This window comes from Cygnus olor, chromosome 15 (assembly GCF_009769625.2).
Source record: "Cygnus olor isolate bCygOlo1 chromosome 15, bCygOlo1.pri.v2, whole genome shotgun sequence".
NCBI lineage: Eukaryota > Metazoa > Chordata > Aves > Anseriformes > Anatidae > Cygnus > Cygnus olor.
Window position 1 is genome coordinate 4,642,324 of NC_049183.1, and position 12,726 is coordinate 4,655,049.

The 12,726-nt window shown below is 52.1% G+C and overlaps 1 protein-coding gene across 1 annotated transcript; it reads right to left on the reverse strand.

Annotated features, from left to right (window-relative positions):
• Nucleotides 1-1,031: 1,031 nt before the first annotated feature.
• On the reverse strand, nucleotides 1,032-12,528 carry NAGPA (N-acetylglucosamine-1-phosphodiester alpha-N-acetylglucosaminidase). Its single transcript, XM_040574294.1, has 12 exons — nucleotides 12,404-12,528; nucleotides 11,806-12,291; nucleotides 8,507-8,646; nucleotides 7,849-7,957; nucleotides 7,395-7,523; nucleotides 6,330-6,538; nucleotides 5,201-5,248; nucleotides 4,657-4,785; nucleotides 3,369-3,500; nucleotides 3,128-3,188; nucleotides 2,387-2,632; nucleotides 1,032-1,631 (listed from the first exon to the last, which is right to left on the reverse strand). The coding sequence occupies exons 1-11, from the start codon at nucleotides 12,526-12,528 to the stop codon at nucleotides 2,428-2,430; spliced, it is 1,773 nt and encodes a 590-aa protein (XP_040430228.1). The 3' UTR covers nucleotides 1,032-1,631; nucleotides 2,387-2,427.
• Nucleotides 12,529-12,726: the final 198 nt, after the last annotated feature.

The window sequence follows — 12,726 nt, forward strand, 5'->3', positions numbered from 1 at the left end:
CACTTAGAGCAGCTCAGAACTGGTAGGGACTGGTGAGCCCAACTTGACCATTCAACTCAGGTGTGAAAGGTGTTGGGTATTGACGCAGTAGCAAATTCCAGCTTGTTAGAGGCAGAGAAATCTGGTTTCAAAATGTATTTTACTAGCTCACACTTCTTTAACATCTGAAGTGTTTCTACTGTGAGCCAAACAATGGAAGAAGCTGAGCTATTAGACTCTAAAGACTAAAATTGACATGCATTTGTCAGACTCCTGCATGCTATTAGCTTTAACATTCTTCCAGCACTCGATTGTTATGATTCTTATACCTAATTATTTCTCTTTTGGAAGGCTAAATTGGTATTGTGTGACATGCATTGGCTTTTAATGACATTGACATCCACTTCCAAGCTATTAGCTACATAGAAATTAAATGGGCATTGACATTCTTAGCAAGCAGTGTCTTCCTTTCTCTCCCCTGTACCTGTCTGTTTTTATGTACTGAGGTCCTGATTTTTCTCAGCCGACAAAGAAGCATTCTTGAAGAGCACAGTAGCAAAATGCAGAGTGCTTTGTAATGTGTTACTTGACAACAAATCTGATACTAAAAATGTACTTAGTTATCGTATTTGTAGGTTCTGGTAGAAGCTGTACATTTCTGTATGTTGGAAATTTAAAAAAAAATCTCTAAAGAACACGTCTAATTATTTGATGAAATTCAACTCTTCAAATCTGAGGTAAATTCTGAAAATTTTAGCACATGTGCTACTCTAGTAAAGTACCCACAGAAACAAAGGTAAGTCTTGCTTGTATCCAGTTATTTTTAATTTTTAAATAACTAAAATGTTTTTTAGTTTTTCCTGTAGAACCACCATTTGTTGTTTATGGTTATACCACAAAGTAGGCCAGTACACATAATCCTGCAACACAGATAGATATTGAAAATGAAGAGGGCTTCATGGCTTTGCATGGCCTACTGAGATTAACTGGGAAAGGATCATTTCTGCCTTCTGCAGCTGAGCATCAAGAATTCCAGTTTCAGGCAATTATTACTAATTGACTTTATTCAAGTGGCAAATTGTCTTCTGTAAATAAAAAAAATAATAGAATCTTCAGTTTACAGCTTGATTTGATGCCAGCAGTGGCACAAAAATTACATATTCTTTGCTTGAAGAGATAAAAATAGAGTGCTTAAAAACATTCAGGCTCAGACAGGCTTTAAAAACCCCATTTGCAGCATTAAAGTAGCATGTTAAAGGCTAGTTTCCCCTCACATGGAAGCAAACTCATATTAATTCAGTGTGCAATTATGTGTTCAAATAAAAATATCCAGTTTCCAGCTGAGATGTTCAGGATCTTGGGTTGCTTGAAGTACCGATCATGGTCCCAGTCCCTGATGGCTGCCATCCCCTGAGGAGGGAAAGGCAATTCTGGCAGCAAGAAGCAAGGCTGCTGTAGGGACTGTACCGCTGGCCCAGGGCAGCCTGGTGGTAGGAAAGCACACGCTGAACGGGCTGGAGTAGGGCGAGCCCAGTCCACAGCTCAGGAGTGTCTTGCTCAGGCTGCTGCCTCCTCTTCTTTTCCCCAGGTGAGAGCTTGAGACTGTGGTACCTCACTGGCTGGGCCATGCAGCCAAGCAGAGCACGCTGCTCCTGGGAGGTAGGAGAGAACACAGGAATGAGGCTTTTCAAGCAGCATTGACTCTTCGTGTTGCTACACCATAAGAATATACTGAAAATTCAGTGCTTGTGAAGCACCTGTTAGACTAGTCCTAGGACCAGGGATTCAGTAAGAAAATGCTCTGGCCCTGCGGTCAGCATAGGGCAGGTAAGAAAGTCAGGTGCAAGAACGCCACAGCCCTGTCTGTGTGTCAGCCTTTGAGCCTACCACTGGGGCCAGGAAGAAGAACGCCGTGGTTTTACTATGTGCTGCACCTGTTTTAACATTTTAAAACAACTTTTCATTTTTTGATGAAAGTCTGAGGGAAGTGCAGACAGTTACAGACCAAATAATCCTTAAGCCTATCTTTATGCTAGAGGCAACATGCATTTTATCTTGCATCTTAAAGATACTTACAGACTACATCACTCTGTGAGAAAGGACCTTTCTGAAGTACCCTTGGCTTTACTTCTGCTGCAGCTGTGGAATTGCCTTATGTGTGTGGAAGCCAGCCTGCTGCTTGCACCCTGCATCCACTGATGGCAGCTAGGGACCCCAAACCCCAGATGCAATCCCATTTGCTCCAGCCAGAGCAGCTGGGGAAGGGAGTTCTCAGCAGGACTGGGCAAGAAGCAAGGGTGTTCCTTAGACAAAAGCGTCTTGGGTTTGTCAGCAGTTTTACACTCTAGGTCTAGCCAGTCTGTAACCGTCAGTGCTGACTCACAGGACGAAATGCAGAGTAACATACCTCTTCTTTTCTCATCTGGGACTCTAAAGGAGCGTCTGAATTTATTCCTGAGTATCTTCAGTCTCACAGGCAGCAGATGTGGAGGTATGACTGGCTTCTCCATTCATCTCCATCAGGGGGTGGTAGAGATAATCACCACTTTTACGTTGCCTCTCTGACCTGGCCTTGAGAAAGAAGCCTATGTTTCCCAAGGTGCTAATCACAAGAAGCAGAGCCAAGACAGAGGTCATGGAGATCCAGGTTCTTCTATCAGATAAAAGAAAAATCCACATAAGCAACGTCTCCTGACCCACTCTCACATGCTCCCCGTGTGCAAGTGATTTCTCAAGGTTTGTACTCTCTTCTCTGTCATCTCAAGCTTATGGTTGTGTTCTCAGGCAGGTGAGAACAGGCTCTGTGCAAGGCTCTGACAGGCTGCTATGGCAGCCAGAGCTAATGGGTGGTTTTGGCTTTGCCCTCAGTTAGTGCGTGACCAAAGTGCCTGCAGAGAGTCTGTAGCTTCAGTAATACTACCAAAGCCGGGCTCTGGTGGTGGGTCTGTCCTGGTCCTTTTGCTGGACATACAGTGCATCAGTGGGAGAGGAAAGGTGGTTGTTTGTGCAAGCTGCTTGGCACTAGGCTCAGCTCATGACCTGTCCCTGATGGTGGCTTCAGCTCAGCACTTGTCTTACAACTAGGTTTTGTCGCTTTGCCTCACGTTACTCTGGGTGTGTATACGCGTGACCAGTATTACACACTTACTCTGACAGAGAGAATTTTTCTTTGCTCTTTCCCTTATTCTGGGAAGCCAAGCACTGCCCAGCTGGAAAACAAAGAGGGAAGAAAGTTAGTGAGGGGTTAAAATTGCAGTGAACAAGGGTAAGCTCAGCTAAGATAACAGAAACTCAAGCCTGTTGACTAAGCAAACAGAACATTATGTGCCAAAGATGCTCTTCCAACTACTTAAAAAAATAATAATCCACCCCAATGCACTCAGAGGTACCTTTGTTTAGCTGGTCCTGTATTGCCAAATCGTAGGTGATGTTACAGCTGCCCGTCTCTCGGTCGCAGGGACATGCGTGTTCACATGCACAGAGCTGCTGGCAGTTTGGCCCATACCAGCCCATGGGGCATGCTAGGAAATGGATCACGAAGAAGCTGGTTATTATCAGAGCTCTGCGTGCTCAGAACTCAGCCAGTCCGTCACCCTGCAGCTCCCCCTTAGCCCCCAGCTCAGTTGTGCCTGTCTCACCAGCTGAGTGCCAGGAAAGAGGGACACACTCGCAGCTGTAAGAGAGGCTCAGCCCTTGCATATAGCTGATGAGGTATTCATGGTGCCTCTGGCACCACAGCAGGCTCCAGCATTGTTGCTTTCAGTGCATTTTTTTCCTGCCACCTTTGAGCTACTGGCCTGCTCTTTGGCTCATAAGCAAAGGTGGCAGGGGGGCAGTGCCCAATTCCTAAAGGGAAGGAGGTACTTCTGTCTGAGCACAGGCATCCAGCAGACTCTTTAGTTGTGCTGAATAGTCAGCTTCAAAGCCCCCATGTTTCCTGCAGCCTGACAAAGCTGTTCAACTCCCCCCTCTGCATTCTCCATCAGCCTGAAAGTACTGAACTCAAAGTTAACTACTGTTATTTTGCTTACTTCTAGGAGGAGGTTTTTGTAAAATAGGGATCAGGCTAGTTGAGTGTTCTTAGGCTGAGAACAAAGCATCACTGAAGTAACTGCGCACACAAGTTTACACCCACGCTGTAATTAACTTGTCCTGTCAGCAGAGCAGGCTGTTCAGGCAGATAGGCAGGAGCCTCCAGTACTTCAGAAAAATTGCAGTTACACAACTGAGCATGTTGCCAGCTCAGTTATCACCAGCACATGCACAGCTGGAATTCCAAGGCCAGAAGCCAGACAGGCCCTTTGGAGCCTTTCACAGTCACTGACTTGGATCACCCGAAGCCTGACCTGCGGGCAGGGCCTGGTACAGCACCTTCAAGGGAAAGGCATGCGGGCATTTGTTTTCTACACACACCAAAAAAAAAAGCAACACAGCTTTTCTGGGCAGAGACTCCAGAGGGATCTGCAGTTTTCTAATGATAAAGAAAATGTCTTCTCTCTCCTCTCTGTTCCTTTTCTTTTTAGTCAATTCAGGTGGGACAGGCGAGCTCTTAAGAGCTGGCAGGTTATGCTCCAGCTGTGAAGCTGAGCTCACACTTGAGATGCTTACATGAGGTGGCTCAAATATGACAAAAAAAGCCTCTCCCCAGCCCAGGCTGTTTTCCAGAGCAGCCCTTACCATGCTCACAGCTGGTGCCGTAGTACCCAGCTGGGCAGGAGCAGGCTCCGTGCACGGGGTCACACGAGCCACCATTCTGGCACTGGCATTTCTGGGTGCAAGCATCCCCGTAGGAACCGCTTGCACAAGCTGCAGGAGACAAGCAGAGATGGCATCAGGCTTTGTCACAAACACGTGCAGTCTCACCCCATGTTATACCCCAGAGCATTCACTGGCCCAGGATGTTGATGGCTGCTCAGAAAAAAGTCTGTGCCTTGACCAAGGAGCAGCACATCTCACCCAGGGACCATGACTCCAAGTGGCAGGAAAAGGGCAGTTTGCAAAGGGCTTCACACCAACCCAACCTTGAGAGTCTCAGGCTGCAGTTAAGCTCACACTGACAAAAAAAGAGAGCATGCTGTAGCCTTGCCCTTTGCTACTCCCTCTTGGAAAAGAGTATTGGGAGACCTCCCCCCTACTGCAGCCAGCCAGCCCACGAGGAAGCAGTTCGGGCTATCCTCTTGATGACTACAAAGAATTAGAGTGGAGTAGAAATCAGCATTACCTTCACTGCAGTTGCTGCCAACCCAGCCAGCATCACACAGGCATCCAGCTGTGCAAATATACACAAACAGACATTAACAACACAGAAATGCTTAGAAATTGCAGGAACTCAAAATTAGGAGCCTCTGCTTCTTGGGGTGGCCTCTTAACTTGAGATCAGGCTGCCTCTGCCAGGGAACCCACAGACGAGGAATCCTGAACTCACAAAGAGGTCAGGTACAAAAACCCCACCCATTACACCTGCCCCACACAGCAGTTCCCAAGACACCTCCTGCTTGATTGGATTTTGAGTTATTAACTCTGGGTCAGCTATTGGCAACACCTGCACCCAGTGAGCTCTGCCCAGTCATTTCACTGGTTCAAACTGGGCTGTGAGTTAAACCCGGGAGGTACAAAAGAAATGGAAAAACTGGAGTAAGCTGGTATAGAAGAGCAAAAGCTGAGGGTCGTGTGTTACAGCAGTTGCTGGTTTCAAGACCAGTTTACAGAAGAGTAGCAATTGCACTTGTAAAAACTGTGACGCGGGGTAACAAGGAACCACAAAGGGAGGGGGCAGAACTCAGCTGCGTTATTTGTCATGCAGTGTAATACACTGCCCTTTCCAACATCTCATTTACAAAGAAAACCAGGAGCACAAGCACAGGGGCCAAAAAGGGAATCTGAGAGACGGAGTTTGAAGTGAAGCCCTATTACAGCTCTAGCTTCCAAATCTGAGTCCTAGCTTGGCAGTGCTGCTGTTCCCTAAAGGCAGTATGTTCTGACCGCCTCCACCCCTGGAGGGAAGGGGAAGAACAGCTTTGTGCACCAGAAGGTACGACCAGGGCTGAGGCACAGAGCCCCTCCTGGCTTGCAAAGGGGGGGACTGGCACCTGCAGCACCAGAAGCCTGGGCACCAAAACATGGGCAGCCTCGGCTGGGAGGGAAGCAGCTGCTGCTGGTGGCAAATGGCATCAGCTGCAACCCTTCAGCCCACGATGTGAAAGGACCACACACTGTGACACGGAGCCTGGTGCCTCTGCACGTGACACCTGTACTACAGCGAGCTGGACTGCTCTGACCAGGTGAGCAATTCACCCCCGTCCCCCCGACCGCCACCCAGGGACACCCCCTGTTGCAGCACAGTGACTCACAGTCCGTGCAGGTGCCGTGCAGGCTGCAGTTGGAAGGGCCGCAGTCCAACATGTCACAGGCTGGACCTCTCCAGAAGTCCCCAGCGCAGCGGCACTCCCCTTGCACGCAGTCCCCGTGACCGCTGCAGTCTGCGGGCTCGCAGGCGGGCTCGTGGATGCACATGATGGTCGAGATGCTCCGAGGGCAACGCCACATGTTGTCAAAGGAGCTGGGGACAGAAGATGGGTCCCATAAGGTGTGCAAGCATTTTGCTGCTCCCAGCCCTACATGAAACCGGTTGGTAGCAACCACGGATTTTCATCCCGATTCACACTGACAAAGGAGAATGTCAATAATGGAAAAATATAAAGTTAGATTTGAGTCAGCGTTTTACCGAAGTATTAACTCCTATTGGACAGGAGTCATTTCAAACACAGAATTACAAAAAAGCAACGTGCAAGCAAAGTCTCCCTGTAAGCAGCCCTTGCTTTCCTAACTTTTGTGTTCAATATGTCTCTATTAGAACATTACTGCCTTTGACGTAAGGGACATTGTTGCAGTAATAGCAACACTTGGCTTTCAACTGCCAGACAGCAAACAGAATTTTCAATCACTGCAGTCAGAAACAGCTGAAAACCTAAATCTAACATAAATTATTCTTTAGGTACCCTGACTTGAGGCAGAGCAGGGTCTCCAGGTCAGTGTTTCTCTTCCACAAATAATACACTGTTGACAGACCTCTGCAAATTTGGGTGAACATGCAACTGCGAATTCCTCAGTCAAGAGCTGCTTTCATACCCAGTTCCTACACAAGGCCACTCCATTGCCTCAAACAGCTTTGCTGCATGTCTGAAAACAGCTAAACTTTAATCCCAGATGACTAAATGGAAAATACAGGTAGTTACTAATTGCTTTAAATTTAGAGTCACTCTCCCCAAGAACCTGCCACTTGACTTTACACTGTGAACTCCTAGCAATGCTAGGACTGACTCCCCAGCAGACCAGAGGGATGGGACTGAGCTCTGCACGCTAATGGGAGCTGCGCAGTTTCCTGTGCAGTCCTGGCACATGCAGCCAGCACCTACCAGTGCTCTGACGGGTAGCTTGCGAGGGTCCCATTTAGGACTAGTGTTGCAGACCCTCCACCATCCAGGTTGATCGCATTGATGATTCCCTGCTGCTTCAGAAAGTCAGCCATTTCCCAGAGGTTGAGCCTGCAAAAGCAAACGGTTGTCACTGTTTCTTCACGCCATCCAACTTGGATGGCACTGCTGTACCAGAAGCTCGGCCCCTCTCCTCAGCAGCTCTCCCATCCCATGTATGCTGACTCGCTGCCTGAAGGCTGCCATAGCACCCTGTGGCTCTGCCATTCTAGCACCACAAACCATCAGGCAGTGCCTTCAAATGACCTCTTCAATTCTGCAGGTCTCTGCCTTAGAACACGTTAGTGGCAGCTGCAGAATCCCTCCAGCTCTGGTGACAGAATTTCAAGACTGAACTTGCACCTCCCCTGAGGGCTCACCCCAGCCCTGGCCTTACCCTCTGGATTCTGTCTGTCCATCCACGTGAACCAAGACCAGCTGCCCTTGACTGTCGTGTCCAACTGCGGTCCTGGCTGATATCACATTGATGAACTTCTCAAAGGTTCCTGTGCAGGAGAGGAAATAATTCATCCACCAGCTGGCTGACAGGACTGGCTGTTTAGACGCATCTGCCTGCAAAACAGCTCCCAGCAAAGGGCACAGCTAAACTGAAACACAATGAGAACAGAGCCCAGGTTCCTCTTGTTTATCCGAGCTATCTAGGAATAACATGCCTAGAAGCACTCTTGTCAGGTTTCCGTCTGGCACAGGGACAAAGGAAGGGTTCACAGAAGCCCTCAGTTTTCATGTCCTACAGGAGGCACCTGCTTTGAGTTTCTCCGGACAAGCATTAACACCAAACGTGCTACCACTTCTCACAGTCCTTAGCGAATTCTCTTCGATAGCACTGAACAGGCAAGCACAGCCCTGCCTTGCAGACTGCCGCACTTGTACCGCACCTGCCACACACTTGGGTAAAGCAGCGCAGAAAAAATGTTGCCCTCTTAAGTGAGTAGCAAATACCGCAACTAGACAACAGTTCCCGGAGCTCCCACCACCTTCCAACAGCCTCATCAGGACAATCTACGCCCAGGCTGAAGCTTTACGGTATTTACCTGTGGATTGAGTTTCATCACACTCAGCCATCTGACTCTGACCGATGTACACCTCCCCGTCTCTCAGGAGCCAAACCACTCCACTCACAAGCTGAACAAAAGGGTTTGCTTGGTCCAGAACATCTTCCTCGGACAGGTAGCTAGGAAAGAGAGAGCAGGAGGAGTTAGCCCCAGTCACGGCAGTGTTACGTAAAAGCTGCTTCTGCTGCTGCCAGAGGGCTCCGGAGGCAGAGAGAAAGGGAAAAGGTGGCTGAGTGGATGTTAGCTACATTCAAAACGAGCAGCCAAGCAGTGCAAAGCGTCCCTTCGGCAGCCCTCTAGTGGTACAAAGCCACTGTCAGTGACCTGACTGCCCCAGGCCGCTGTGCACAACACAGCTCCTGCCACCAACGTGGTCAGCAGACCCGGGGCAGGATAACAAGAGCAGAAAGCATCCGGCAGAACACGAGGGCAGAGCCACTGGCAAGCCCTCAGGGGTCTGTGGGAGCACCCCTAACAGCTCGCTGCCTGTCGGCTTCCATTCTGCGCAACGCTGACACCGAACAGCTTTTGAAGGGGTTTTCAGAAACAGCACCCAGCTGCCTGCAGCGGCACTGGGGGCCGCGACCTGTCCCCTGCATCTGGGAAAGATTCCTTTGCTCTTCCAGGCAGCAAAACCTTCCACCGAACAGTCAGGCAGCAGGAAGGACTGCTCGGCTACCACTGCCATGCTCAGGCAACACGTGTCACTGGGATGCTTCCCAAGGGACAGTCTTCTCTCAAAGATTAAGGTGCTGAGCCACACCTGGTTCATCAAAATCTGATGCTGGTTGGTGTTTGCAACCCAGAGGACAGCTGCAAAGGCTTGAGCTGAGCAGCTGTACTTTCATTGTAAGCTCTGACAGCTTTTGATTTAAAACTAATTGCTGCACATGTTCCAGACATGTCCTGTGGGAGCTGGACGCCTACCTTTTAGTGTTTTAGTGTGCATGACTGTAGCCGAATAAAGCATCCCGTTTTGTAAAAAAGTGAAACTGAAAATACCTGAATAGAAAACATGCAGAAAGAAATCCCTTTAATGCTAGGAAGTGAATCCAAAAGGAACACAGCTGATCAAACTGCACACCACCACGAGCATGGGCTAGCCAACCGTCGGCTTTTAAAGCCTGCGGTTACCTAACCCCAGTCTAAGCGGTAGAGGTAACGTCTCTGCTAGGCTGGGGGTTACAGCGTGCCCAGCGCACTGTCCTGCTGATCACAGCACGGTGTGAGAGGGTCAGGTGTGGACTACTTCCCACTGCCCTGACAGTCCAAATTACTCATACCACAACTATCCCTAGTGTCACATTTTGGAAACTGCGAAGACAGCGGAGCAGACAGCTCACACACACAAGTCTCACTCTCAGGAGCCACGAGATGCCGCAGCTCGTGCAGTGGGGAGCTGGAAGCTCCCTGAGAGCAGCACGCGTGGGCAGACGCAGGGACACCACAGGGTGCAGCTCCAGCACCAACCAGCCCCGGCACAGCGGGCACCTGGATTCACTCTCAGCTGCGGAGGGAGAACGCATCGCTCCAGTCTCAGGCTGTGGGGACACCGGGTGCCTCTCCCTGTCCTGGCGTGGACTGGTTGAGAAGCTGTGCTGCCAGGACAAGGAGCTACAGGAGGAGGTCAGCACACTGCACAGCAGCTGGGATGATGAGAGAGAGATGAACAGACAACAACCTGCAGAAACTGAAGCCTCGATGCCACTAGGAGCACCCAGAATCTGCTCACCGGGCTGGCAAACCCTGCGCTGGTGAAGGCTGGAAGACTCAGCGCTGGCACCAGGAGGGAGGGAGCTCTTCCTCCTCCCACAGATCTGCACCTACGGAGCAGGGTCTGCGCCCTACAGCAGGAGAGGGGCTGGGAGCTCTGTGAAGCCAAGCCTACGTGGTAGCACAGCTGCTACTGGCAACAGGAATGTGGCTTTTACAACAACAGAACCCTCTTTGAGCACTGACAGGCAGAGATGGCATCCAGCTGACCAAGTGAGGCAACAGTTGCTTTTGTAAAGAGGCTGGCCAGCCTGGTGAGGAACGAACCAGGAACGATGCAGCGAGAAGATGATAGCCCAGTCAAGTGAGGAAGTGATAGATCAGGTTAGCAATGGCTGCAGGCTGACATGGACAAAAGACCTTACAACAACAAAAAAAAAACAAACAAAAAAGCCTGAAGGGGATCTAAACCATATGCACACAAAGAAGGAAGTGCCCAGAGGACTCATATGGGAAGTTTTCACCCCTTTCCTGCGGAATCAGAACGGGTGCCTATGTGAAACTGCTAAATGCACAAAATGGGGAATTAGAGGCCGGTGCAGCTGCAGGGCTCTAACTTCATTGGGATCATGGAGACTGTGGGATAGCGTGACTGGAACACTGGATACCGGCTTCTCAGGATAAGACTGAACCCAGGGAAGGAAGCAGAAGTGGGGCGCAGCAACCCTTCACAGGAGAGAGCAGCAGGAACGCCTGGAGCTCTGCCTAGGCACCGAGCACAAGCTAGCAGAGACCTTAGGGTGAGACCTTACAGGTTAGGATTAGAGCACCAGCAGAGTGACAAGGGTGATGTCATGGTGGGTGCCCGCCTCATCCTGCCTGATCAGCAAATGGTGGATGAGACCTTCTTCAGACAACTGGGAGAAGCTTCGTGTTCACAGGCCCTGGTGCTCATATGGGACTTTAACTACCCTGGTACCTGCAGGAAGGGCAACGCAGCGGAATACAGGCAGTCCAGGAGACGTCAGGATTTCCACTGAACAATAAGACACATTTTTACTGTGAATAGTAGTCACACACAGGAACAGATTTGTCCCCATCATTGGAGATGTCCCAAACCCCACTGGACACCGCCCCGAGCAAGCTGCAGGAGCTGACCCTGCTCCAAGCAGGGTGCTGGGTGCGGCACCTCCAGGGCTCCCCCCCATCCCAGCGGTTCCATGCAGCAGCCAGGGCAGTTGCACTCTGCCGCTGTCTCCTCTGCAGGGAGGACGGAGCCCTCTCCCCTTCTGCCATAACCAAGTGCACCAAGCTGGGAGAGGAGGTGAGGAACCCTAAGCAGCTAGGGGGCATCAGAGTGACTCACCCAGCTTATCTTCATCCTAGGAGAGGAAGCCAACGGGTTCGATGGGAGCTCAGTGGGTTACAGGTAGGACATCCCTAACTTCAGAGAGCACAGCACCATAATGATTTCCCATTCTGTGACACTGCTCTAACCGTGAGAGGCCACGGAGGCAGTGCCTGGGCAGTGCTTCCCGCCCGAGCGATCCCTACCCCGTTCTCACCCGAACACCATGGTGCCATCCTTCCGGATGCCGAACTGGGCGTTCTGCAGGCCGCGGGCGTTCCTCACCAGCCTCCCATCGCTCACGACGTTCCCCAGGCACTCCCCGGTCTCCATGTCGAAGTAGCCGCCGTTCTGGGCCACCAGGCACTTGCCCAGCCTCGCCGTCTCCTCCACGGGGGCTCTGCGGCGAGCCTGGCAGCCGCCCACGCCGCCGGGCTCCAGCACGGAGAGGGTCCTGCGGGGGTTCCTCACGAAGGTGAAGTGGCCGTAGACCACCCTGCGGCCGTCGCCCACCGAGGGGACGTAGGAGACGAAGGTCCTGGTGGTGGCCAGGGGCAGGCCCGTGCTGCTGTCGCCGGGCCACGCCTCGTGCGTCACGTTGCCGTGCTGCACGGGCTGGCAGTCCCGGACGTCGCGGTGGTGGTGCCGAGGGCCGTGCCGGCCGGGGGGGTACGGCTGCAGCAGGCGGGGGCCGGAGGCAGCCCTGCAACGACAGCACCGAGGCGTTAACGGGGCGCACGGCGCTGGAGCCGAGGCTCCGCCGCTTCCCCCTCCTCCTCCGCCCGGCCCCGGAGCGCAGCGGGGCCGCCGCTCACCCGGCGCCGAGCGCCGCCTGCAGCCAGCCCAGCGCCGCCAGCGCCGCCGCCGCCAGCGCCCGGCCCAGCGCCCGCCGCCGCCCGCGTTCCCCGCCCGCGGCCCCCGCCGCCACGGCGGCCGCCATCTTCGGGGGGCGCTCGGCGGCAGCGCGGCCCCTGGCGGCCGGAGGCCCCGCGGCCGTCCCCGGGGTCGGCGGCGCCGCGGGAGGGCGACCGCGAGCCCTGGCTCTGCGGCGGGGGGAGAAGGGGCAGAGATGCTGCGGGAGAAGCGGAGGGAGGGTGGCGGGAGGCCGCCGCAGAGCGCGCGGTGGTTGGGTCTTTGC